Here is a 22809-nt window from a genome sequence, read left to right on the forward strand (position 1 = left end):
ATAAAATTTTAAGACTTTTTTTTTGTCGGTCGTAGGCACAAAAAACATGATTTTATTGCTCGCTCATACTACGTTTCAAGAGTTGACACTTAACATTTATTTTCAAAATTTGTCAAAACGTATTTAAAATGAATCTTGTTTGAAAGCCCTCATCACGGGAAATATGAATACGGAAAATAACTTAATCTAGATTTTTTATTCAAAAGATATAACAGTTTAAAAATAGGAAGCCAAAAATAAAAGCACATGCGAGGGACTCGGTGCCTTAAAACATACGTGCCACAAATCCTTGTGCCTCAAATAAGACACAATATCCTTTCAAACCTAGCATGGACGAGTCCCCCTTATGAGGCAGAAGCCCAAAAAAGTCTTCGCACATGGGCCGAGCATGGCGACAAAGAGGATCCATGTTGTTTCCAAAAACTAGGACCCAATGCAAACCATTGTTATCTTTCCACTCATGTCGTGGATGTGGATAAGGCGGAGGTTCACCGCCACCTCCTACTTAGACTGGAACAACTTTAAGATGGCCTGGTTTTCGGCCACAAGAATGAGATCGGCGACAAGGTTCGCAAAGGTGGTAGCGCCCGCATGCTCGACCTTCAAATGCGTTTCCGCGGCTTGGGTGAGGTGGAACTCTACCTCCACCTCCTCCATGCCCGCCTCCTCCTACACGACGGCCTTGTCCTCTGCTGCCACCACCTCCTCTTCCTCCACAATGCGAGCGGCGCGACATGCATCGATTATGCGCATCTCGGCTACTATCTCTGCCTAGCGCTCCTACTTCAACAGTTTGTAATACATCACCTTTTGATGGACTAGGGTGGCCGGCGAGGTCAGATCGGAAGGGGATGAGGACAAGGAAGCGGTGGCGGCACAGACAATAGGAAGTGGGAGGAGGGCTTGCCCTCGTTGTCTAGCTTAAATAACCGAGTTCTTGACCCCTCGGGCGGCACGCCAGAGCGGCGACATGAATGTGGTCTTCGCACCGATAACCTTCCCGGCGGACCAATGGGTTGTTGCTGGGTCTCGCCCGTCAGTCTGACATGGTGAATGCGTACGAGCACATACAAGCGTCTCGATACCCGTGCCACATATGAGCTGGGTTTGAGAGGTGCCAGATAGCGCGAGCATATTGACTGACTTTAAAGGAGTCGGTTGGGTGACGTTTTTGGTCCTGGGCGGTATCCGATTTGTCTACCCCGATGTTTAGATCTTTGCTAAAAACCACAAAATGAGCCTAACTCAGATGGTTAGGTTTTGGTTTTTTGTGATGGAATCAGCTCATCAGTATTCAAGTACTAGACTCACTACTGCTCGCATTTTTTTAGATTTATTTGAGGCTTTCCGGTGATGTTCGTTTAGCTGAAGGAGACGTTCCCATAGACTCGAGATGCTAGCTCAGTCTCTCAGAGATGCTCATATGGTATGGTGTATGCATATGTATGAGTGCGTCTGCAGTTGTTTTAAGAAAAAAAGATCTTTGCTAAAGGGCGCTCATAACCGGCGAATGTTTGCCGGAGAGGGTGGCACGGGTGGATTGTTTTTTTGTAACATCAGTACAGACACAAGTGCTTATATACACGGACTGGTTTTTTCAGAGCGACATGACAGCTTCTTTGTAAAACTACCGTTGTTTGATTTTATTTTTGACAACTAAAACTGCCGTCAAATGACGTTCGCTTGCGTCCCCTTCCCCAGCTGTTTTTCTCTTCCTTTTTTTTTGCTAAAAGCCTTCGCTCACACTGCTTGTAACCGGGCCCCGCACCAGATCTGCGGCGTGCCGCGGGGAAGGCAGGCAGGCAGACAGCAAAAACAACGCCGCGAAGACGATACGCTACGCGCAATAGTGAAGCAGACGGTTGTTGCGCGCACGACTTCCTTCCTTCCTTCCTCGAGAAGGGGGAGGGGGAGCCCGCCCGCCTGCCTTTGCCTGCCCAGCCCAGCTGCCTGCCTGCGTCGCCGCCACCGCCACCGCCTCCTCCTCCTCCTTCCTCGCCCACTGCCGCCTCCGCTCAGGCGACTCGCCGCGGGGAAGGGAGGCCGACCGGGAGGAGGCTCCGATCCGGCCTCTGTCTCCCCAAGGTATTCATGATCTTCGCGCCAGTATCTCCTGCCTGCTTCGTTGGGTGTGGGTTTGATTCGCGTGCTTCCCCTTCCGCGACCGCTTATCTGGATTCGGCCATGTGTGTGAGTTGAGGTTCGTCGGGGGCTGGTCAGGTCGAGCCAAACGTGTCGCGGGCAAGAGGGGATTTCGCGTTGGAGAAAATATGAACGCGCAATATTTGCATTGACCGGTCTGTCGATCTGTTTCTTCCCGTTTCAGCTCACCCCCTTCCCCCCACGATTACAATGGGAACCTGCAAAACCTATGCTTTCTTCTAGAAAAAAATTTAGATCATCTTCTTCTAGAAAAAATATATATTCTGTTCATTTGCTGATTACACTTAATTCTTCCTAAATTCCCAATTAAGTCGCCCTTGTTCCCAAATTTCGCGGTCGCGAGGAACTGTTTTGCTCCAATGGTCTGATTATTAACTTGCTAATCTTATTACTGTCAAATGCAAGATTACAAGATTCCGTCGAAAAGGTGTCAGACTGTCAGCCACGTTTGAGCTGACCAGCGTAGGTTTCTCTTCTCTCCGTAGGGGTTTTGGTTGGCAGCTTGTGCTTTTTTGTCCTCGCAGTTCCTAGCTGGAAAACAGTGGGGGTGGAACTGTTGGATCTATGCCAGCTTGGCTAGAAAAAAGCTGGTCCTGTTGTTGTTAATGATCAGTAATTGGGTGCGAAACGTTTGATGGGAAGTGGGATCCTGGGGATTTTTATTTCCTTGGAAACATAGGAAGGGGTCTTGGAGGGCAGCTTAAGAATAAGTACAGTAAGATACATATAATCATTGCGTATGGACTTTTTGGTTGTCACTTCTGCTCTTGTATTTGTATAGTATACTGTCATTAATATATTTGGATTCATTCAGTATCAGGCAAGACAGGGGTAGTTGGTTTTTGGAGTTGGATCAACTCTTTTGTTCTACTATTAGACATGGACAGTTGAACTTGTAATTCTTGATTGCCCTTCTGTTATATCAAAGAAATAGGTGTTCTGTCATACTCTGTTCCATTTCCATCATTTCAGTCGTAAGAGCTTGCCAATATCTTTATGATCGTCCTTTTCTTTTCATTTTTATAAAGAAAAAATTCAGTAGTGCAGCTGGTACAATAACAGTTGGTGAGGAAATAAATGATAGTGCAAGCTAGTTGCGAGGATGGGCACTTTATTGTTCTTTATACTCAATTAATATGTGAACAGTGGATATTGACATTATTGATGCCAAAATGACCTTGTCCCCTTGCACTTTCAGGCCTATTATTTTCCTCGGGAATTGGATTTGGATACACTCTTCAACAATTATTGTCAGAGGTGTGAACATCGAACTTCTCGATATCTTCTTTTGGGAGGTAATGCTACCCTGCTACTCATGTGACGGCGTTTTATCTAGGTTGTGCTTAAGACTTTTTTTTCTTTAATCTTTCAGTTTGGCTTCAAACACTTCAACCTTGTAGGAAGAATTTCCATTTGCCTTGTTATGGTACTGTTTGCCCCCAACAACAGCAGCAGCATATCAATTGTCAGGCTATAAATTCTTTTGAAAGTTAATAACTAGGATGAGGTGGAACATGTTTTTTGCATACAAAAAAGTTCGATGCCAGTAAGCGGTTGGGATCAACTCGCACACATGCTATTCAGATGACCATAACTGTAATTTAAGATGATGCATACTTCCTTACTCTAGAGCGTGCAGTGTTCACAGATAAGATTAGGTATCTCAAATTTGTGTGGTTATTTAAGTGATTGGATTTGGTACAGTTCTGTGATGCTAACTTTTTTTTAGAATTACCTTTTTTTCTATTTTTTTGTTGACTCTTTGGATGTGGTTATGCAAGTTCTGATTAATAACACATGCTCTTTATTACAGCAGTCTAGATATTCTCCAATTCAAAAGGAATAACACTCAGCTGAGACAAGCGCTATCTCAGCTACCGGGAGGCCTCGATGTCCAAAGTTTTGGAAAGTAGAAATTCATTTGGTACCACCACTCCTACGAGCTCAGCTTCAGCTTCATATTCTTCAAAAAAGAACGAGAAGACGGTATCACGCTACCTAAGACCTTCTACAGGCTCATGCCATGATTTATGCAAGCATGGACACAGGAATCCTTCTGAAGAAAAGCTTCTGCTTTTAGGAGGGAGAAGAAAGAAACTTCCAACTCATCCAAATAATTTGACACTGCATGGATCAGTTATCTTAGATACACCCAAGGATGTCAGGAACAGAAGAAATGTTTCACTAGTCAAGTCGAGTATATCACTGGGTGAAGCTGATCGTGTTGTTCACAAGATAAAATCAGCAAATTTGAGAGGCACTGAATCATCGGAACACTTGGTCCCACGTATTGCTTTATCAGCTGATCATAAAAATGTGAACTCTGATGGCAGAAAGAAACATCCAATGGTTGCACAGAGGACTTTGGCTAATCCAAGGTATTCCAGCGGAGTACCCAATCTTGATAAAAAAGCAGCAATGCCAGTTAAGGGTTCGAAATTGCCAGAGAAGACACTGCAGGAAAAAGCTAGAACTGTGGAGAAGGACACGACTGTCAAGCAACCGTTAGTTAAGAAACCAGCTTCACTTCCTACTAAACTCAACTCGATTAAGAAAGTTCCTGTGTCATCTCAGGCTTCTAATAATCTTGTATCTTCAAAAGATAAAAGTACTCTGAAAGGAAAGCTTCCTTCTTCACCAGCAATTATTACTGGCAAGCACACAAGCAATACTGGTAAGACTGGAAGAAGTTCGATGAGGTCCAGCAATGCAAGTATCAACGGCAAGGAACGCTCAGATGTGCCCAGAACACCATTCTCCATTGAAGACGAGTTTATTGCCTCTGTTGAATTACAAGAAGATGATGTGCAAAATTCATGTGTTACAAGCTATAATGTGGAGTCAACAGTAGTGGAGCTGTTTCCAGATGCCACAGAATATGGAGACATTTCTCAAACAGCACCAGAAGAAGAAAGCAGAATAAGTTCAGATGATGACTTGGACATGTCCTCATCATCGTCTGTCCAATCTGACTTGACTCCTGTTGAAACAGACGAAGAGGATGTGCAAGGTTCATCTATTACAGGCCATCTGGTGGAGTCAGCGTTAGCAGAACTATCTTCACATGCCACAGAATATGTAGAAGAATCTCGACCAGCACGAAAAGAAACAAGTAGATTCAGTTTAGAGGATGATGTAGTGGGAAGTAATGAAGTGAGCGAACCATTGGTCTCTGAACTCCCCGTTGCTGTTGAATTGCAGCGATCATTTGATAATCAGGCACTCAAGACTATGCTCAGTAAACCTTACCTAGAGCATATGCAACCGGAGAAGAATTCTGCTGATAATCGAGCTTCAACGGATGAAGACATCCGAGCAGATGCTGCAGCTCTCTGCCAGCTACCTAAACAACTGACAGCTGTGCAAAATGCAGATGTATATGATTCTGTATTAGCTGAAAGTACGCCAGAAGTTGAAGCTGATGGAGTGAAAGTCAATGCTAGTGTGGAGTCTGTAATCACTGAAAGTAGGGAGGACATGGGAGCTCATGAAGACCTTCAAGGGCCTCCGGAGTCTTGCCTTGATTGCACTACAGGAAATGTAGCTGAAAATGTCGAGGCTGCTGAAATTGACGATGTTGAGAATATTAATAGTACATCTCATTGCCAATCAATTTTAGAAGCTTCATCAGATGGTGAACTTACGGAGCAATCAAAGTCTGTGCTAACTGATTCTAATCTACAAAATGATGAGTTAGCAAGTGTCCATAACAATGGCTCCTTTCAACAGGATGAACTGAAATCAATGATTGTTGCTCAACAGTTAGTGGAAGAACTATCAGATGATGAAAATTATGAAGAATATGATTATGAGTTAATTGAATTAGATGAGTTTGATGCAGAAGATGAAGGAGAAGCAATCAACCCAAATGATGACTCTTCAAAGGCTAAAGGCCAAAGGCTGCAAAGGATCTCATCACTTCACCCAGATGATGCTAGTACCACACCTTACAAATTGAAGTTTAAAAGGGGTAAAATTGTAGAACTCACCCCAGACAGTAATGGCCCGAGAAGACTCATATTTAGAAGAAGAGCTGCCAATGAAGTTGCAAATGGTGAAGGTCAGCTAGTGAGAAGGATTTTTAAGAGGAATACCAGAAATAATGGTGTTCCTACTGAGCCTGACTTGGAATCTCCTTCAGTGAAACTGAGGCATCAAGATACACAAGACAAGAAAGATGCGCAGGGGCTATTCAACAATGTAATAGAAGAAACTGCAAGCAAGCTTGTGGAGTCTAGGAAAAGCAAGGTAAAAGCTTTGGTTGGTGCTTTTGAAACAGTGATACTTCTCCAGGACGGCAATCCCACTACACCACAGGCAGGTAACTCACCATATTTAGCTCAAGATGAAGATGAAAAGGCACGGGATGAGCCATTGTAGATTATATATGCACATATTACGGAATCGCCAAATTTTCTCATTAATGTTCTGGAATCTTCTTTCTTTTTCCTCCGAAACTGGATTTAGTGAAGAGTATTTTTGTATAGCTTGCGTGTTGCATCTCTTGTGGCGAGAAGTAACATTTGCCCAAAGGTTTGGATTATTACAGTGCATAGCCAAGGGGCTTCATGCAGATAGTGCTTTCAATTATATTTCAATGTAAATCGATTGAGACACCAAGAAAACAAAACCAAGTGTGCTTTTGTTGGCTTGGATTTACGAAGTTCTATAATACAAGAGTGTTGGTTTGAAACTTGTTACAAGCATGCTGCTCTTAATCTTGGGTTTGAATTTGCTATCCTGGTGGGTTTATTTGTATGTTATTGGCCTTGGATGCAGGGGAGCTCCTAAACGTGTGCTGTTGCAATGCTTATTTTCTTACAGTCCCTGCTTCATCTTGAAGATGCATGCACAGATAATTCCATGGTACTTTTCATCATCCACACCCTTCAAACTTTCTTATGTTGATCCTGATACAATGCAATTGCATGTTGGATGCAACTCTACACTCTTATCACTCATCAAACCAAATACATTTTATAATACGATACAGTACATGGCTGTTGTGAGACTTATATCACATTCAAGTCATGCCGTCCATTTCGTTTCAAATTTTGTAGAATGGCAATGTCTCAAAAGCAGCATCCACGGGGAGACTTTCCTGTTGATCGTATCTTCTTGGCCTTCTCTCTGATCTTTTTCTCATCCTCGTATTTCCTTTCCCCTGCCATTGACCTTGCTCCTCCAGCGATTTTGTTGATCCTTGTCATTTCCTGATTGTACTCTGCCAGTTGTTTCGCTCTCTTTCTGTCCAACGCAACCTGCAATTTAGCAAATTCTCAGTTCCTTCAGCCCCGTCATTTTAGTAACTAATTGCATCATGAATCATGATAATGATTTGGTTTTGCACAAAAGGATTATTATACCCCCGCAAATAAAATAATTAATAATAACAATGAAAAACACAGTGCCCTATTCTTCTGAAAAAAGAGAAACATGCTGCTCTGCTCTATCAAATTATGCTTTCGAATCAACAAAAACCTCTTTCTGTTCTTTTTGGCGCTTGGCCTTCACCTTCTTCTCAGTCTCCCACTCGGCTATGGTTTCCATCATCTTTTCGTACCTAAATTCGGCGGTTATGTTAGGTGTAGCTGCATCAAATAATTAGCAAAAACTAAAATATTTATACTCACTCCTCCCTGACTCTAGCAAGCCTTTCCTTCTCCCATGCATCAGCCTTGCTTTGTGTGCCGGCAATAGCAGTTACTCCTGCTGCGCCATCGTCGTTCCGCCTAGACTGATATGATGTTGCTGGCCTGACAGCGGTTGGTACCCTCTGAACTGCCTGCTCCTGCTCAAACCTCTTGCTTCCTTTCTTCTCTGGTGATTTTCTGGAGGATCCTGGAGCCTTTTTTGCTCCCACAGAAGAATCATGCATCTTTGGTGGAAGTGGCAATGGCACCTTCTGGTCTGAACCCGTGCCTCCGGGCTTCCTCTGTTCTGGTTTCAGCGGCCTCCTTACCGATACGTTGGCTGAAACGATAACACGATGCGACATTGTTATAAGAGGTTTTGGTACAGTAGAGGTGACAAGGGATTGTGTTAAGTGGGAAATAGATAAGAATACCTGGTCCCTCGTCAGCATCTTCTGCACGCTCTTTGGCACTGAACCATCTTGAGATCTTGCTGCCTCCTGTAGGCTTTCTTATGCTTTCACCTCTCTTGGATGGCAGCTGAACAGGGCTGGCCTTCTGTTTCTCTTCTTCTGCTGCGATTGCGTATGCCGCTGCGGCAATTGTGGCTGCGAATATAGCGTTGTATTCGTCTCCGCTATCCATTTGCGCTGGAAGGTGGGATGCCAGTCAGATTCTTTGTACCTTTTTTTTTGTTTGTTTGGTTCATCATGATGGATTTGTTTCTTCTAACAAAAATTCAGTTCAGCACGAATTCAATTAGGAAAAACCTATAGCTGGTTTCTGACATGAATATGTTTGAAGAGTAGTTTCCTTGCTCATAGCATCTGAATATCTGACGGTTCCATAATTTATGTTTTACAGTGTGGATTAACTGATTTGATCATAGTGCTATAGGATAGGAATATAAGTGGAATGTACTTCTTACTGAACAAAAATAACATAACAATCTATTATTATTCTTTTGCAAATTGTATGTTTATTAAGCTGAAAGAACAAATCTGGTCACATACCTCTTCCAGGAGCCGAGTTTTCTTGTGGCAGTATTGTAGAAGCTTCCCCACCTTTGTCTCTCTTTTCTACTCCAGAAAACTGAACCCTACAAAAGGATGATTCTAAGAACAAGCAAACTAGTAGAATAAAAGGGAAGGATCAACTAATATGTTGGCCTGGAAAACTTTGAAGCCCTTGAAAAGACGAAGAACATAAAATATTTTTTTGAGAGCAGAAAGACATAAAAGTTATTGTTCCGAGAGGAAATCAAACTTAAGCATGGAGAAGATCAGAAGAAGCTCACAGTTAATCAACCAAGCTTTTAGCAGGCCCGGCTCTAGATGCCGCAGTTCTTTACCTCAGCGCCTTCAAGTCGCCGTCCATGGCGCGCAATGTATTTGTAGAGAAGCAGCAGCTCCAAGGGGCACCAAGCCTTGCATTAACTATGGCTTACTTGTACCTGGAGGTGGTGAAGGGAGGAAGACGAGAGGGGGGAGGAGATGGTTGGAAGAGGGCAAGGGAACTGTTGTCTTGGAGGCAGGCAAAGAGCATATGTATTGGAGCCTTCGAGATGGGATTGCTTTACCTTCATGGAAGCCTTCAAGAATCCATCCCCTTTTGGGTTTGCGCTGCCCTCCAAGAAGAATCCCACCTTCTGCCTTCGGCTCAAGTCAAATATGACAGCTAGCCTGGGAATAACAGCTTTCCTTAATGCAAATTAGCATCTTCTCGTGCATTACCCCTGCCTAATTATGCATGATTCTCGTGCTCTGTACATAGCTAATGGGACACTTTCTTTGGATAATGGATTCTAATTTGCTGGCCAGTTACACGTGTCAGTTCGACGTTGAGCCTGTTCCTTTCAAGTTTCTGTTTTTTTAATTGTTTTATCGTCAGTGCTGGATCTGTTCCATGGATGCTAGATTTGCCACTCTGCTCTTTCTTTAGTGCGGTAGGATCCTTTCTTTAGTACCTTCTGTCCGAAGAAGGGGCTCCGATTTCCAACTTCCAAGATTTTGTTCTCGAAAAAGAGCTACCAGGTTACAAAATGCAGAGCAAACTCTCGTCACCTTTGCACCAGACGATGCACGCACACGACCAGTAGACCAAAAGAAAAGCGACAAGTCACGACAGTTGATGTACCCTTGTAAGTTCTTCATATTTTTACTTTTTAAGTAGGAGATGAAATTAGATTAAGATACACTGCCAATTGTAATCAACAATCTCTAAACTTTGTATAACCGTAGTAAAATATCACACGACAATTCATAGTATAGTCGAAAAACGAGCTCTTTGCAACTCGTCCCAGCAGATTATCTATCTAAACTTATCTGACAAGCAAGTTCGAAGTCTTTGGATTAGGGATGCAGGAGCGGAGCAGCTCTGCTCTGTGCGCTGAGGCCAATGATACCACCTCTCTAGGATCCAAAGGAGTGTCTAGAGGGGGGAGGGGGTGCGGGGGGGGGGGAGGGGTGGGGGGGGCGTGGGGGGGGGTGAATAGACAACTAGCGCGAGCTAGTGACCAATTTTAACATGTTTGGCATTTAGGTAGATTTTGGCAAAGGCTAGGATAGTACAAGCACACCTTACACATGCATTTCTAGAGTATAGACAGTGGAATGTAAAAAATATGCAAGTGCAAGAATGTAAGGAGTAGAGTTTAGGAGATTCGAAACGCAGTGGTGACACGAAAGGTTTTTGACCTGTGGTTCCAATAGATGGTGATATTGTACGTCCACGTTGATGGAAGACTTCGATCTCAAAAGATCACGGTTGTGAGATTCCATGGAGGAATCGAGTCCACGACATTTAATGCCCTTGTAAGTCATTGTGATATTTTTATTTTGCAAGTAGGAGATGAAATTAGCTCATGATACACACTGACAATTGTCATCAACAATTTCTAAACTTTGTACACCATAGTAACATATCATCAAATACCCCCCCCCCCTCCGCATAGCAGAGTTCGAATGCGCGACAGTTCATACTATAGTCGGGAAACGAGCTCTTTGCAACTCGTCCGAGCAGATTACCTATCCAAACTTACCGGAGAAGCAAGTTCAAAGTCCTTGGATTAGGGATGCAGGAGCGGAGCAGCTCTGTACGCTGATGCCAAATCCAAAGATATTGATGCCATGCATGCTACCACCTCTCACCTAGGGTGGAAGTGGAAAGGTGACAACTCCAATGCCCATGAGGAGAAAGAATAGAGAATTTAGCAACTTCTAATTTTGTGGTGAGTCCCATCTAATTTTGACGTTTTTGACTACGTAAAAATTTTAGCAATATATTCTTTTTGCATAAAATTTCCTATCTATTCATCCTCAATCATGACAGTACAAAGAACACTAGAGGTAATAAAAATTTCAACCAGGTCCGTGGACCACTAGCGACGACTACAATCACTGGAGCGAGCAGAAGAGCACCGCCATCATGGCCCCTTCCTCGCTAGAGCCGGGCAAAACTCGTTATAGTAGACAGTAAGTTTTAGCAATATCACACTAGCCTACATATTCTCGTCCAAGATTTCAAGGGTAGTTCAAAATCAGCATGAGTGACTTGGCGTGACGCTAGGCTTCAGGCACTATATAACTTCTTCAAACCACCTTAAGCCAAAGTAAAGGGTCGACGCCCTAGAGCCGTAATCATCGCCGTTGAACCCTTGAATAAATCTGAAGCATTTGACACCAAATCTCGCCATCACACACGTGTGACGAGAAACCCTAACCTCATCACCTCAAGGAGACAATAGGTGTTATGCTATGATCCAAATTCAAGTGTAAAGATAAAGGCTAACTACTGACCAGCAGCGAGGCCCGTCGCCAGTAGGCTTGGGTCTACATATCAGTATTGACTTAGGTCACCTATGTTAAATATATCCTTTGTAAACCGCTGCAGGGGATGAGTTGATCAGTTGTAAATTCGCCGACGTTTGTAACCTCCCCCGATATAGTGAAGTTTTGCTGGTTGGCGCCCGTGGTTTTTTCCTCTTCGTGTTGGAGGAGTTTTCCACGTTAAATCTTGTGTCTCCTGCTTGTTTTCATTCTTCGTTGTGTTGTTTTTCCCATTGTATCCCTAATAATAGGAATCTTCATCGGAGCTTAGTGGACTACATTCACGAGACGAACTTGAGGAGGACCGGAGTTTGGAAGACAAACTCAAAGAAGAAGCGCTAAAAAACCCTAACCCAAACTACTAGAGAAGCGGAGGCGTCGAGATTCCCCTCCCAGCGATGGGATATCAAAGCGTCAAGCAAAGTGGAGGCGAATCCACAGACTTTTCGATGAAGCTTGGAAGGGAGAGTTTCTCTAGCCGTCGAGGGAAAGGTTTGGATACTATATACTATCCAAGGACTTTGAAGTTGTTTGCTGGAGAAGTTCAGATAGGTGGCGTGCTTCAGTGCTTGGACAAGCTGTATAGTTTTTCTTTCATCAAGTATGGTACAAATTGCTATGCATTCAAAGTTTACTAGACGAGGGACATTTATTGGATGATATTTTGTCATGGTTGTACAAGTTTCAAAGTTTGGAATCTTACAATATATATGGAGATATTGGGAGGCTCTTAAATCTATAGGAATAAGCGAAGATGCACAAAGGTTTCAGAGTGATGGGATGTCACCATTGAAGACAAAGCCGGTGTTTTCATAACCACAACTACCAGATAAGGCGGGACGTCGCCGCGATGCAAAGAGGAGCTTTATATTTTCTCAACCCACGCTTGGCTTTGACATACCTTTCGATAGCTCCCACTCGACCTTATCCCATCAATAGTCTTCCTCGGTCGTGGTGAACAACATGGCAACCTCTCGTCATCCTTTTCCTACCTAAGTTGTAGCCATCGTTGGTCCTATCTCCGTCCATGGTCATCCCACTTTCGGTGGCCGACAAGTCATCACTTCAATGAGTCTAACCACTCTGAAGATGACATCTACCTTGACCGGCGACTCCGGCTCGCAAACAAATAACATCAGTAATTGCCTCCCTCAGCTTCCGTGCCATTGCCGCTACCACACTGTCCACCTCGTTTCCCTATCCATTCGGGGCAAGCTTCGGTTCGAATTTAATATAATTACAATTGCATGTACTATGGCAGATTCCAAATATCTCAATGTATTTGTTCTGGAGAAATAGTAGATATAAAGCCTTCTTACGCTGCGTTTGGATGTCTGTATTGGAAGCCTTCGTATTGAATTGGTTTCAATACCAATTCAACAAGGAAATTGTAATGGACATGAATACAAATTCGCTTGTTTGGATGCTCATTGAATTGGCTCATGGAATCTTGGTGAGGTTTCAATACCAAATCCTGTTTGGATGGCAAACTATGGAATTACATAGTGCTTTGTTCTTTTTGCATCAAATCAATGTTTGTACAATGTGTGACTATTGAATGAATCGTCCATCTGTACGCGAGCATTTTATCGTCTCTCCACCTGAACTAACCATGACCTCTCGAGTGAGCAATTACAGGAAGTAACTTGTACAGAACTATGTAGAACAGAGTACAAAACAAAAGTTGCAGATTTCACCAAAGAAGAACACTTGTACAAAACAAATTTCAAAAAGGAGTGGGGAAATATGATAAACTCGGGTGCTGACAAACTACTTGAATTGTCTGGGAAAGAAAGAGGGAGAAGTGGAGCAATGGAAGGGGAAGAAGGAGAGGGCATAGGAAGGGATCTGGCGGCAGAGGAGATGGCAACGAGCATAGGAGATGGGAACTGAAGGCTGAGGAGGAGAGGGCCTGGTGGCATGGGAGGGACGCCGGAGCAGGGGTAGAGGAGGAGGAGCGGCGGCAGAAGACTAGGACTAGGTCGTGGCGTCCATGGAGGAGCTGGGGCGACAGAGGAGATGGGACAACCAAAGGGATGAAGAGAACGAGCTGCGGCAGCGGGGATGCATGTGCCGGAGTAGTAGTAGTAGGAGGAGGAGGAGGAGGAGGAGGAGGAGGGCCGACGAGGAGAGGTCCCAAGGCGCCGTCGCCGGCTGGCTTGGCGCCTCCTCTTTTCCAGGTCAAGCGGCGGAGCGGGGGAAAAGAAGGAGCGAAGCATTACCTTTTGCGGAAGGGGAGATTTTCAGCCAAGTCAAAGCCGAAGGGCTCGGAAACTCCGTGCGTGCAAACGATTTCGTCCCTGTATTCGTGTGATTTCCGGCGACTGTTTCAGTGCGCATGCCATACAACCGAATTGGAATTTAGGGGATACCAAATCCAATTCAGAACCTCGTTTGAAATGGAACCAAACGCAGTGTTAGAGAACTTCAAATTCTACTCCTATGTTTGAAATGGAATCAAAAGAAACCCGAGGTAAAAGGAAGATATATGTTCGGGGGGGCCCACTGTAAAGCGAGATAGAGAAACGGAAAAGGGGATAAGGCACACTCCCCCTTCTCCGCCTCCTCACCGGAGGCGCCTCGCGCGCGAGCTTCTCTGTTGGGACGGCGAGGCCTCGGCTTCGATTGATTCCCCTCCATTCCCGCAGCTTCATCTCCACCCATCACCCCAGCTACGCGCATCGACGTCAACCTTTTCTCTGAGCCCTAGCGCGGATTCATTCTCGGCGCGGCGGCGCTGCGAGCCCTTCCGGCCGGAGGTTCGCCAGCGCGGCGGGCGCGGCTGCCGGGTCTGCCCAAGGTGCTCCGTCCACTGCTCGAGTCTGGTGATTGGAAGCCCTGTATCCCATTTGCATTTGGCGCGGGTATGGCTGCGGTTTGGAGCGGCTGCAGCACAAGCTGCGGTTCCTTCAGCCAGGAGCTGCCTCGCCGTAGCGTGAAGGGCGGCCAGGGCACGAGAGTCCGTCCAGCGACCGGCGGCCGGAGCAGAGGTGACGCCCGTCCGGTAAGCGGCGGCACGGTGACGGCGAGAGGGGCGTGTGTTTGCAGAGCGGCCCCGTGCGTCCTCGAATCTGATGTCACCGGCAAGGAAGAGGCCGGCCTGGGGATCCGGGGCGTGGAGGACGAGCGACCTGGTGCTGCTGGTTTCGATTACCACCAGAGGCACGGGCTCCGGCGGCGTCCGGCGAGGCCGGCTGCCGTGGAGAAGGACCCTGTGGGCGCGAGAAGCGTGCCATCAGCGTCAGCTTCAGAGCCGGCGGATAAATTCGAGCGTGAGGGATCAAGGCTGCACTTCCTAGAAGAGAGGGACGAGGAACTGCTGTCCAGAAGGCTGATGAAGCTGAGCCAATCCAACAAGGTCAGGAGTGCCATAGAGCTGTTTGATTCAATGCTTGCGTCAGGCCTTCAGCCCAACGCGCACGCCTGTAACTCCCTTTTGGCCAGTTTTGTCCGCAGAGGTTCCTCCGTGGACGCAATGAAGATGTATGAGTTCATGAAGGGGAAAGGGTTGGCAACTGGCCATACATACACCTTGATACTCAAGGCTGTTGCCAGGACCGAGGGCTATATCTCTGCCTTGCAAATGTTCAGTGAGATTGAAGAGTGCAATGAATCGAGGGAAACCCTTGATGTGATTGTTTACAACACTATGATATCTGCGTGCGGAAGAGCGAAAGACTGGAGGCAAGTGGAGAAACTGTGGGGAAGGCTAGCGGAGAACTCTTTGAGTGGAACCTTGATGACTTACGATCTGTTGGTTAGCACATTTGTGCAATGTGGACAGTCTGAGTTAGCAATTGCTGCTTATGAGGAAATGCTCCGCGGGGGGCTTGATCCAAGTGAAGACATAATGAAGGCCATCATTGCCTCGTGCACCAAAGAAGGGAGGTGGGAGTTTGCGCTGGCCACATTTAGGAGAATGTTGAGTGCTGGCATGAAGCCCAATATCATTGTGTTTAATTCGGTTATCAACTCACTTGGGAAGGCTGGTGAAGACGAGCTCGCCTTTAGGATGTACCATCTTCTAACATCTTCAGGACTTGAGCCTGATCAATATACATGGAGCGCATTGCTGTCAGCACTGTATAGGTCTGGTCGATGCTGGGACGCCCTAGAGCTTTTCCAAGGAATTAAATCCAAGAATCCGTCTGTCTTAAACAGTCATCTCTACAACATAGCTTTGATGTCTTGTGAAAGACTTGGTCAGTGGGAGCATGCTTTGCAATTGCTGTGGATGATGGAAAAAAGCGGACTGCAAATTTCAGCGGTCTCTTACAATCACGTGATACGTGCTTGTGAGGTTGCTTGTGAGCCAAAAGTCGCTCTGAAAGTGTACCGGCGTATGACTCATGAGAGGTGCTCACCGGACACATTCACGCATTTATCTGTTATAAGAGCTTGCATTTGGGGATCTCTTTGGGACGAAGTAGAGGATATACTGGAGGTACTATTTTGTTCTTTGTTGTTTTATTTCTGTTGAGCTAGCTGGTAATGATTTTGAATTTTCCATAGCATTACTATGGACTACTCTAGTGTTCTAGTATCTAAACATTTGGTGCTTCGATTCTCAATTCTTCAAAGCTACATTACCATTATGGAAAAGTTGCAATCTCCAGGGTCAATTGACTAAGAAAATCAACACTGTTAAGCTGAGATATAAGTCTGTTGTCTGCTGTAGTAAGGTTCTTCCATACTGAGAGTGAGCAGCAAGTTTCAGGAGTATGGGTTATATCAAATGAAAATCTTAAATAGCTTCTTGCCTAGGCTTTGATTTTCTTAGTCTTCATTCGCAATATGAAAGGAAGTCCTCTCGCACATAACTGTGTGAGTGCTTATATTTCTGAATTTGTTGTTCCAAGTGGACTTCTGTTCTTTGCACAAATGAAATTCACTTCGGCACACATGGCTTTATTTTCTACTTGACTTTTTGGCATTCACATTTGCTAGCCTAAAAGAACTGATAGATTGCATGGTCGTAAGCTACAATTGAATTAAACCTTTAATGAAGTTTAGACTCGACATTTTGGCTATGCATACTGGATATCAGCAGTAACTGTCATATATGTAACCATTTAAGCTAACTGTTTGAGATTTGGCGCTCATGTTTTTGATTTTGTCAAACTTGGTTCTTTAGAATCACCATTCATTTCCATACTGAAAGTTTCTGAACATTGCAGGAGGTCGCTCCAGATTCTTCGATCTACAACACGGTCATACACGGGCTTTGTTTGCGTGGCAAGATCAGATTAGCCAGGAGGGTGTACACAAAAATGCGGAGCATTGGGCTAACACCAGATGGCAAGACAAGGTCGTTCATGCTGCAACACATCGCGTCAGCAGAGTAGCCCTAGCACTAGCTTGTTGCTGTACATATCTGAACGTGCAATGCAATCACAGATGTAACCTACCTACTGTCACTACACTTAAACAAGCATTTTCTTAATGTGTTTGAAAGAATGCTGGCACATTTTATGTTCACTGTAATGTGACCAATATGGTCAAACAAATGCGAGGAATATGCTGTTTGATATCAACAGCCAATGGGTCGGTAGAATTCTGTTATAGTGCTCTATGCTTCTGTCTTGACTATCCCAATGATTTCAGTCGAACGAAGCAGTGAACCCAATGTGTGCTCTGTAGTCGGAAAATGTACTGTCCACCTAACTGGTTTTTTTTTGAACAAAAAGTGGTTGCTTTTGTTCGCTTTCATATTTTGGGAAACTACGAATTTCTTTTACATGTACATCGGTGTACGAAGTGTGTGTCTGTAATTTTTGTTCTAACCTTATATAGATTACTATGATGTGCAGAAAAAAGGAAAAATTAGGTTTGTGCCACTATCCATCTCCTGTTCAAATTATGGATGTACCACCAACTCCAGCGAAGAAATTGGACTAAAGCCCCTGCGCGACGATAGCCTAAGTATTTGTCAAGTCTTCACCTCGTTGTCGCCTCCCATGGCTCATTTCTTTCTATGTGCGACCTGTCACTTTGCCACATCATCAACAATGGGGAGGAGACTTGTTTGGCCCAATTCTATCCATGCGGGCCTTACCAATTGGGGGTGGTTGAAAGAAAACTCACTCACGTCCATTCCATCAAGTCCATTGAGGCGCATGGTGACATTAATTAACAAAATCCATCTAGGGGATCAGGATGCACTTTCAATCTTCCTCATTTTGGTAATCGATTACAATATAGATCAAATCTTCGCACAAAATGTAATCATGATCTTGAGAATCATGTGCTATACAAGAGCTCCCTTTAAATTTGTGCATTATTAATAATTTTCTTGTGGAATGTAAATGCATGATCATTTGGGTATATTAGAAACTCTTCTATAGTGTGCAAATCCGGTGGAGTGCATAGAGAATAAAAAAATGGGTTTTTATCATTTATGCCACTAGTTATGTCTCACTATTCAGTTTTGCCATTAGAAATTACAACTGCTCAAAAATGCCATCGTTCCGTGAGATGTTTTCTCAAAAATGCCATTAGATGTCTCAAACATGTCATCGTTCCATTAGAAGTTTGCTCAGAAATGCTATTAGACATCGTCATTGTCAGGTCAAACTCGTTGACCATGTTATATGACAAAAATACCCCTATACCCACATGTCAGCTCTCTCTATCCCACAATGACAAGTGTGGACCCCATTTGTTAGGAGTAAGCAAGCGAATAATTTTAGAGAAAATAAGAACGCTGTTGGGATCAAGTGGGACCCACACTTTATTGTACTGAGATAAGAGGGGGAGCCGACATGTTGGTCTATAGGTATTTTGGTCATTATGACATGGCAAACGAGATTTGAGCTGACAATCATGGTGTCGAGTGGCATTTTTGAGCATCACCTAACGAAGATGGCATTTTTGAGCAGTTGAAATTCCTAGTGACAAAACTGAGTAGTGAGATACAACCAGTGGCATAAATAATAAAAACCATAAAATAATATATATGCTCATTACTAACGCACAAACAATCGCAATGTACATGTCAATGACCTCAAAAGATGCAGTAAATCATAAACATGAAACGTAAATGCAAAAGTAGCATACATGTTTAGGTGACCACATGAGACTTATATATTACATGCCAATAAGATAGGAAGCAAAGTAGTTGGTCAATGTAACACAAGAAAATACACTCCTGGCGCAAAGCTAGTCTAGACCCATACACCCCCCGGCATCAAGATACCAAAAAGCGAGAGGTCTACCATCTCCCAAGACTAATTGTGGTTGATGGGTGGCGACAAAGAAGTCTTGGCGGCGGTGTCATTATAGACCGTTAAGAAGGGAGCCCCCATTGTTGGGGATCGTAGCAATAATTCAAAAATTTCCTACGTGTCACCAAGATCAATCTAGGAGATAGTAGAAACGAGAGAGGGGGAGTGCATCTTCATACCCTTGAAGATCGCGAAACGGAAGCGTTACAAGAACGCGGATGAAGGAGTCATACTCGCAGCGATTTAGATCGCGGTTGATTCCGATCTAAGCGCCGAACAACGGCGCCTCCGCGTTCAACACACGTACAGCCCGGGGACGTCTCCTCTTTCTTGATCCAGCAAGGGGAGAGGAGAAGTTGAGGAAGAGCTCTGGTAGCACGATGGCATGGTGGTGGAGCTTGCGGTTCTCCGGCAGGGCTTCGCCAAGCGCTACAGAGGAGGAGGAGGTGTAGGAGAGGGGGAGGGGCTGTGCCAGGGGAAGGGTGCGGCTGCCCTCTCTCTCCCTCACTATATATAGGGGAAGGGGGTGGAGGAGGTGCCCTAGGGTTCCCTAGGGGAGGGGCGGCGGCCACAGGGGAAACCCTAGATGGGTTTGGGCGCCCCCACCCCTTGGAAACTTGCCCCCCAAGCCGGGAGGGGTGGCTGCCCTAGGGGAGGTGCCCCCACCTCTCCAGGTTACGTGAGATGGGGTGGGAGGGGTGCTCGGCCCCTTAGTGGGCTGATGTGCCCCTCCCCTTGGCCCATAAGCCCCCCCAACGCTTGTCGGGGCCTCCGAAACCCCTTTCGGACACGCTGGTCGTCACCCGGTACGCTCGGGACAATTCCGGACTCCAATACTCTTTGTCCAATATATCGATCTTCACCTGCGGACCATTCCGGAACTCCTCGTCACGTCCGGGATCTCATCCGGGACTCCGAACAACCTTCGGTAACCACATACTATTTCTCATAACAACTCTAGCGTCACCGAACCTTAAGTGTGTAGACCCTACGGGTTCGGGAACCATGTAGACATGACCGAGACATCTCTCTGACCAATAACCAGTAGCGGGATCTGGATACCCATATTGGCTCCCACATGTTCCACGATGATCTCATCGGATGAACCACGATGTCGGGGATTCAATCAATCCCGTATACAATTCCCTTTGTCCATCGGTATGTTACTTGCCCGAGATTCGACCGTCGGTATCCCCATACCTCGTTCAATCTCGTTACCGGCAAGTCTCTTTACTCGTTCCGTAACGCATGATCCCGTGACCAACTCCTTAGTCACATTGAGCTCATTATGATGATGCATTAACGAGTGGGCCCAGAGATACCTCTCCGTCATACGGAGCGAAAAATCTCAGTCTCGATTCGTGCCAACCCGACAGACACTTTCGGAGATACCTGTAATGCACCTTTATAGCCACCCAGTTACGTTGTGACGTTTGGTACACCCAAAGCATTCCTACGGTATCCGGGAGTTGCACAATCTCATGGTCTAAGGAAATGATACTTGACATTAGAAAAGCTTTAGCAAACGAACTTCACGATCTTGTGCTACGCTTAAGATTGGGTCTTGTCTATCACATCATTCTCCTAATGATGTGATCCCGTTATCAATGACATCCAATGTCCATGGTTAGGAAACCATAACCATCTATTGATCAACGAGCTAGTCAACTAGAGGCTTACTAGGGACATGTTGTGGTCTATGTATTCACACATGTATTATGGTTTCCGGTTAATACAATTATAGGATGAACAATAGACAATTATCATGAACAAGGAAATATAATAATAACCATTTTATTATTGCCTCTAGGGCATATTTCCAACACTCATGAGGCATTAGCTTTGACTTCGGTGGTGGCTAATGAGGTGGTGAGATCTCTTCATTCACACAAACTTCAAAAAAATTGTGAGTAGGCCAGTCCATAAAATATGAAAAGAGGACTTATAGAACAAGACAATTCTAAATTTTTTGTACATATTAGAGAACCTATAATGTTAGATTGTACGATTTTTTATGATTCTATCATGTTCGGTTGATTTTTGATAAACAAAACATTAGCAACATGCAAAACTATTATTTCAGCACAACACCACAAATACTTGCAAATTGAACATGCTAAAGGTAAATCTTGACATATTATTTTTATAATATATTGATTTATAAGGGGGAAAATTATTTTTATGAGAAGCTTCCATGATAAAATATTTACATTGTTTCCATGGGCAAAATGTTCAAGGTCAACCCCCATTTCTATGATGCCCATCTTTCCAATAACTTCTATTTTGAAAGAGTTTTTAGTTTTCCTCTTTATTTTAAATTTTTGGAAACTTTATAGAGTGAAAATGACTCTCTAAAGCTTCCGAGTTGCCTATCTGGCAGCTCTTTCTTCAAAGTCATATAGCTAGGCATAAAGTGCTCATTTAGCCATTCCACCTGGATCTCAAGATATATCAAATCCAATTATAATTAATAAAGATTCGGATCTAAGTAGAGAACACAAAGTAACATAGAGCATGTAATATTGAATTCTAACCCTCACCCTATGCATTCGCATGGCATACAGTAACAAACATTAACATAGAGTGAAGTTCAATGCATGGTAGAAGCAATTGCTTGCAATTTTAGTGTATTAGAGACATAAAGTGGGTCCTTATTCCTTCCTCTCTCATAATAATGGCAAGTAGTAGCAACAAGGTCAACAATGTAATTTTCATTAGAATCACCATGAGCACAAGTAAATTTCAAACCACAAACATACTCCTTAATATAAACAAATTTCACCTCTAAAAGCGTAGTTGAGAGAGCTCGAGAACAAGATAGGACTATCAAATGTGTGAGCAACTTTATCAATTGTATTCTTACCATAAACCATAATATCATATTCATCTCCATAAGTTTCTTCTATAGGTGCATCATAATATTCATCACCTCAAGCAACAAAGTCATCAAAAAGGGATTTTTCATCAAATGACTTCAAAGGATCTTGTATTTTAGTAACATAGTCATCCTCTAATAAGCATGGAGGGTGATAAAGCATAGCTTAAGTTAGAGAGTTACTATCATTATGAGGTGGTCATGGGTAACTAATACGGTCTTACTCATTTTGTTCTTCACTCTCCTCATCTTTTTCATCTAATGAGCACATCTTTTCAAAATTTTCTTCCTTGATCTCACTTCTTGGTTTCTAAAAAACATTAATCTCTTCATGGGAGGCAGCGACTCTCTCTTTGATCAACAATGTAAGCATTGCCACTTACTTTTTTAAATGTTCAAGACTCTCATAATTAGAAGAGTTAATAACACTAGAAACATCATCAATTTCAACTTTATCAACCATAAAAGCAATTAGAGGGTGATGCGTGCTTTGCCGCCCCGGTCCTTTGTAGTGAGTTACGTCTTCTTTTTCAAGCTATTTCAGTTAGAGGTGAGAATTTTTACATTGAAAATCAAAGAACCAAACTGAATTGAGTTGACTGATATTCTTGGTTCATTATTTATGGAGTTCAGTGTTATTTTTCCAAGACTAATTGATTGTGTTAGGGTCTATCGTCAATTTTCATCCTGCATAAACCGACTTAGCCATCAGACTATATACATTGAAATAGACCCTTTTTCTCCAACTTCCCTACTTTGTTGGCATGTGTAGGCATGGCACCAGGCGCATGTTCGATGCACACAAACACACAACCCCATTCATTCATGCTGCCGCCTCTCAGAATCACTCTCCTTGCACTGGTTTTTATCTCCAAAAGAACTCCAATCTCTCAACCTATTGACCTCCCAACCTTGAGGTTAGGTCTACTGTCACGGAGCTTAGCTACAATAACTCTTCAATGTGTGCTCATGTTGGTTTGGATCTCCAACATGTGGTATTTCTGTTATTATCTCTCCCCCAACGCTAGCACGGCGTTGGTCTTCCACAGTGAATCGACCACCCGAGGAGCAAAATAGGAAAACGAACA

At 44.1% G+C, this 22809-nt stretch overlaps 3 protein-coding genes across 8 annotated transcripts; 2 read left to right on the top strand and 1 right to left on the bottom strand.

Moving 5' to 3' along the window:
* Window positions 1–1787: 1787 nt before the first annotated feature.
* LOC125552514 lies at window positions 1788–12275 on the top strand. 3 transcript variants are annotated; one of them, XM_048716102.1, is made up of 5 exons: window positions 1788–2085; window positions 3362–3458; window positions 3977–6484; window positions 6943–7029; window positions 11875–12275. In XM_048716102.1, the coding sequence occupies exons 3-4, from the start codon at window positions 4054–4056 to the stop codon at window positions 7002–7004; spliced, it is 2493 nt and encodes an 830-aa protein (XP_048572059.1). In that variant the 5' UTR covers window positions 1788–2085; window positions 3362–3458; window positions 3977–4053; the 3' UTR covers window positions 7005–7029; window positions 11875–12275. The 3 variants fall into 3 exon arrangements, with proteins under 3 accessions (XP_048572059.1, XP_048572058.1, XP_048572060.1); XM_048716101.1 differs by lacking the exon at window positions 11875–12275 and adding an exon at window positions 8819–9074; XM_048716103.1 differs by lacking the exons at window positions 6943–7029; window positions 11875–12275 and having other exon boundaries at window positions 1789–2085; window positions 3977–6862.
* On the bottom strand, window positions 7031–9640 carry LOC125552516 (remorin 1.4-like). Of its 4 annotated transcripts, none has more exons than XM_048716107.1 (6): window positions 9148–9640; window positions 8810–8895; window positions 8231–8446; window positions 7797–8136; window positions 7678–7726; window positions 7031–7424 (listed from the first exon to the last, which is right to left on the bottom strand). In XM_048716107.1, the coding sequence occupies exons 1-6, from the start codon at window positions 9171–9173 to the stop codon at window positions 7236–7238; spliced, it is 906 nt and encodes a 301-aa protein (XP_048572064.1). In that variant the 5' UTR covers window positions 9174–9640; the 3' UTR covers window positions 7031–7235. The 4 variants fall into 4 exon arrangements, with proteins under 4 accessions (XP_048572064.1, XP_048572066.1, XP_048572063.1 ...); XM_048716109.1 differs by having other exon boundaries at window positions 7645–7726; window positions 8810–8888; window positions 9094–9631; XM_048716106.1 differs by having other exon boundaries at window positions 7645–7726; window positions 9148–9630.
* A 1864-nt stretch (window positions 12276–14139) lies between the features above and the next one.
* On the top strand, window positions 14140–17185 carry LOC125552515 (pentatricopeptide repeat-containing protein At3g29290). The gene is made up of 2 exons (XM_048716104.1): window positions 14140–16067; window positions 16801–17185. Exons 1-2 carry the CDS (start codon window positions 14490–14492, stop codon window positions 16966–16968), a joined length of 1746 nt encoding a protein of 581 aa, XP_048572061.1. The 5' UTR covers window positions 14140–14489; the 3' UTR covers window positions 16969–17185.
* Window positions 17186–22809: the final 5624 nt, after the last annotated feature.

The sequence above is a fragment of the Triticum urartu genome, chromosome 4, assembly GCF_003073215.2.
Source record: "Triticum urartu cultivar G1812 chromosome 4, Tu2.1, whole genome shotgun sequence".
Taxonomy (NCBI): domain Eukaryota; kingdom Viridiplantae; phylum Streptophyta; class Magnoliopsida; order Poales; family Poaceae; genus Triticum; species Triticum urartu.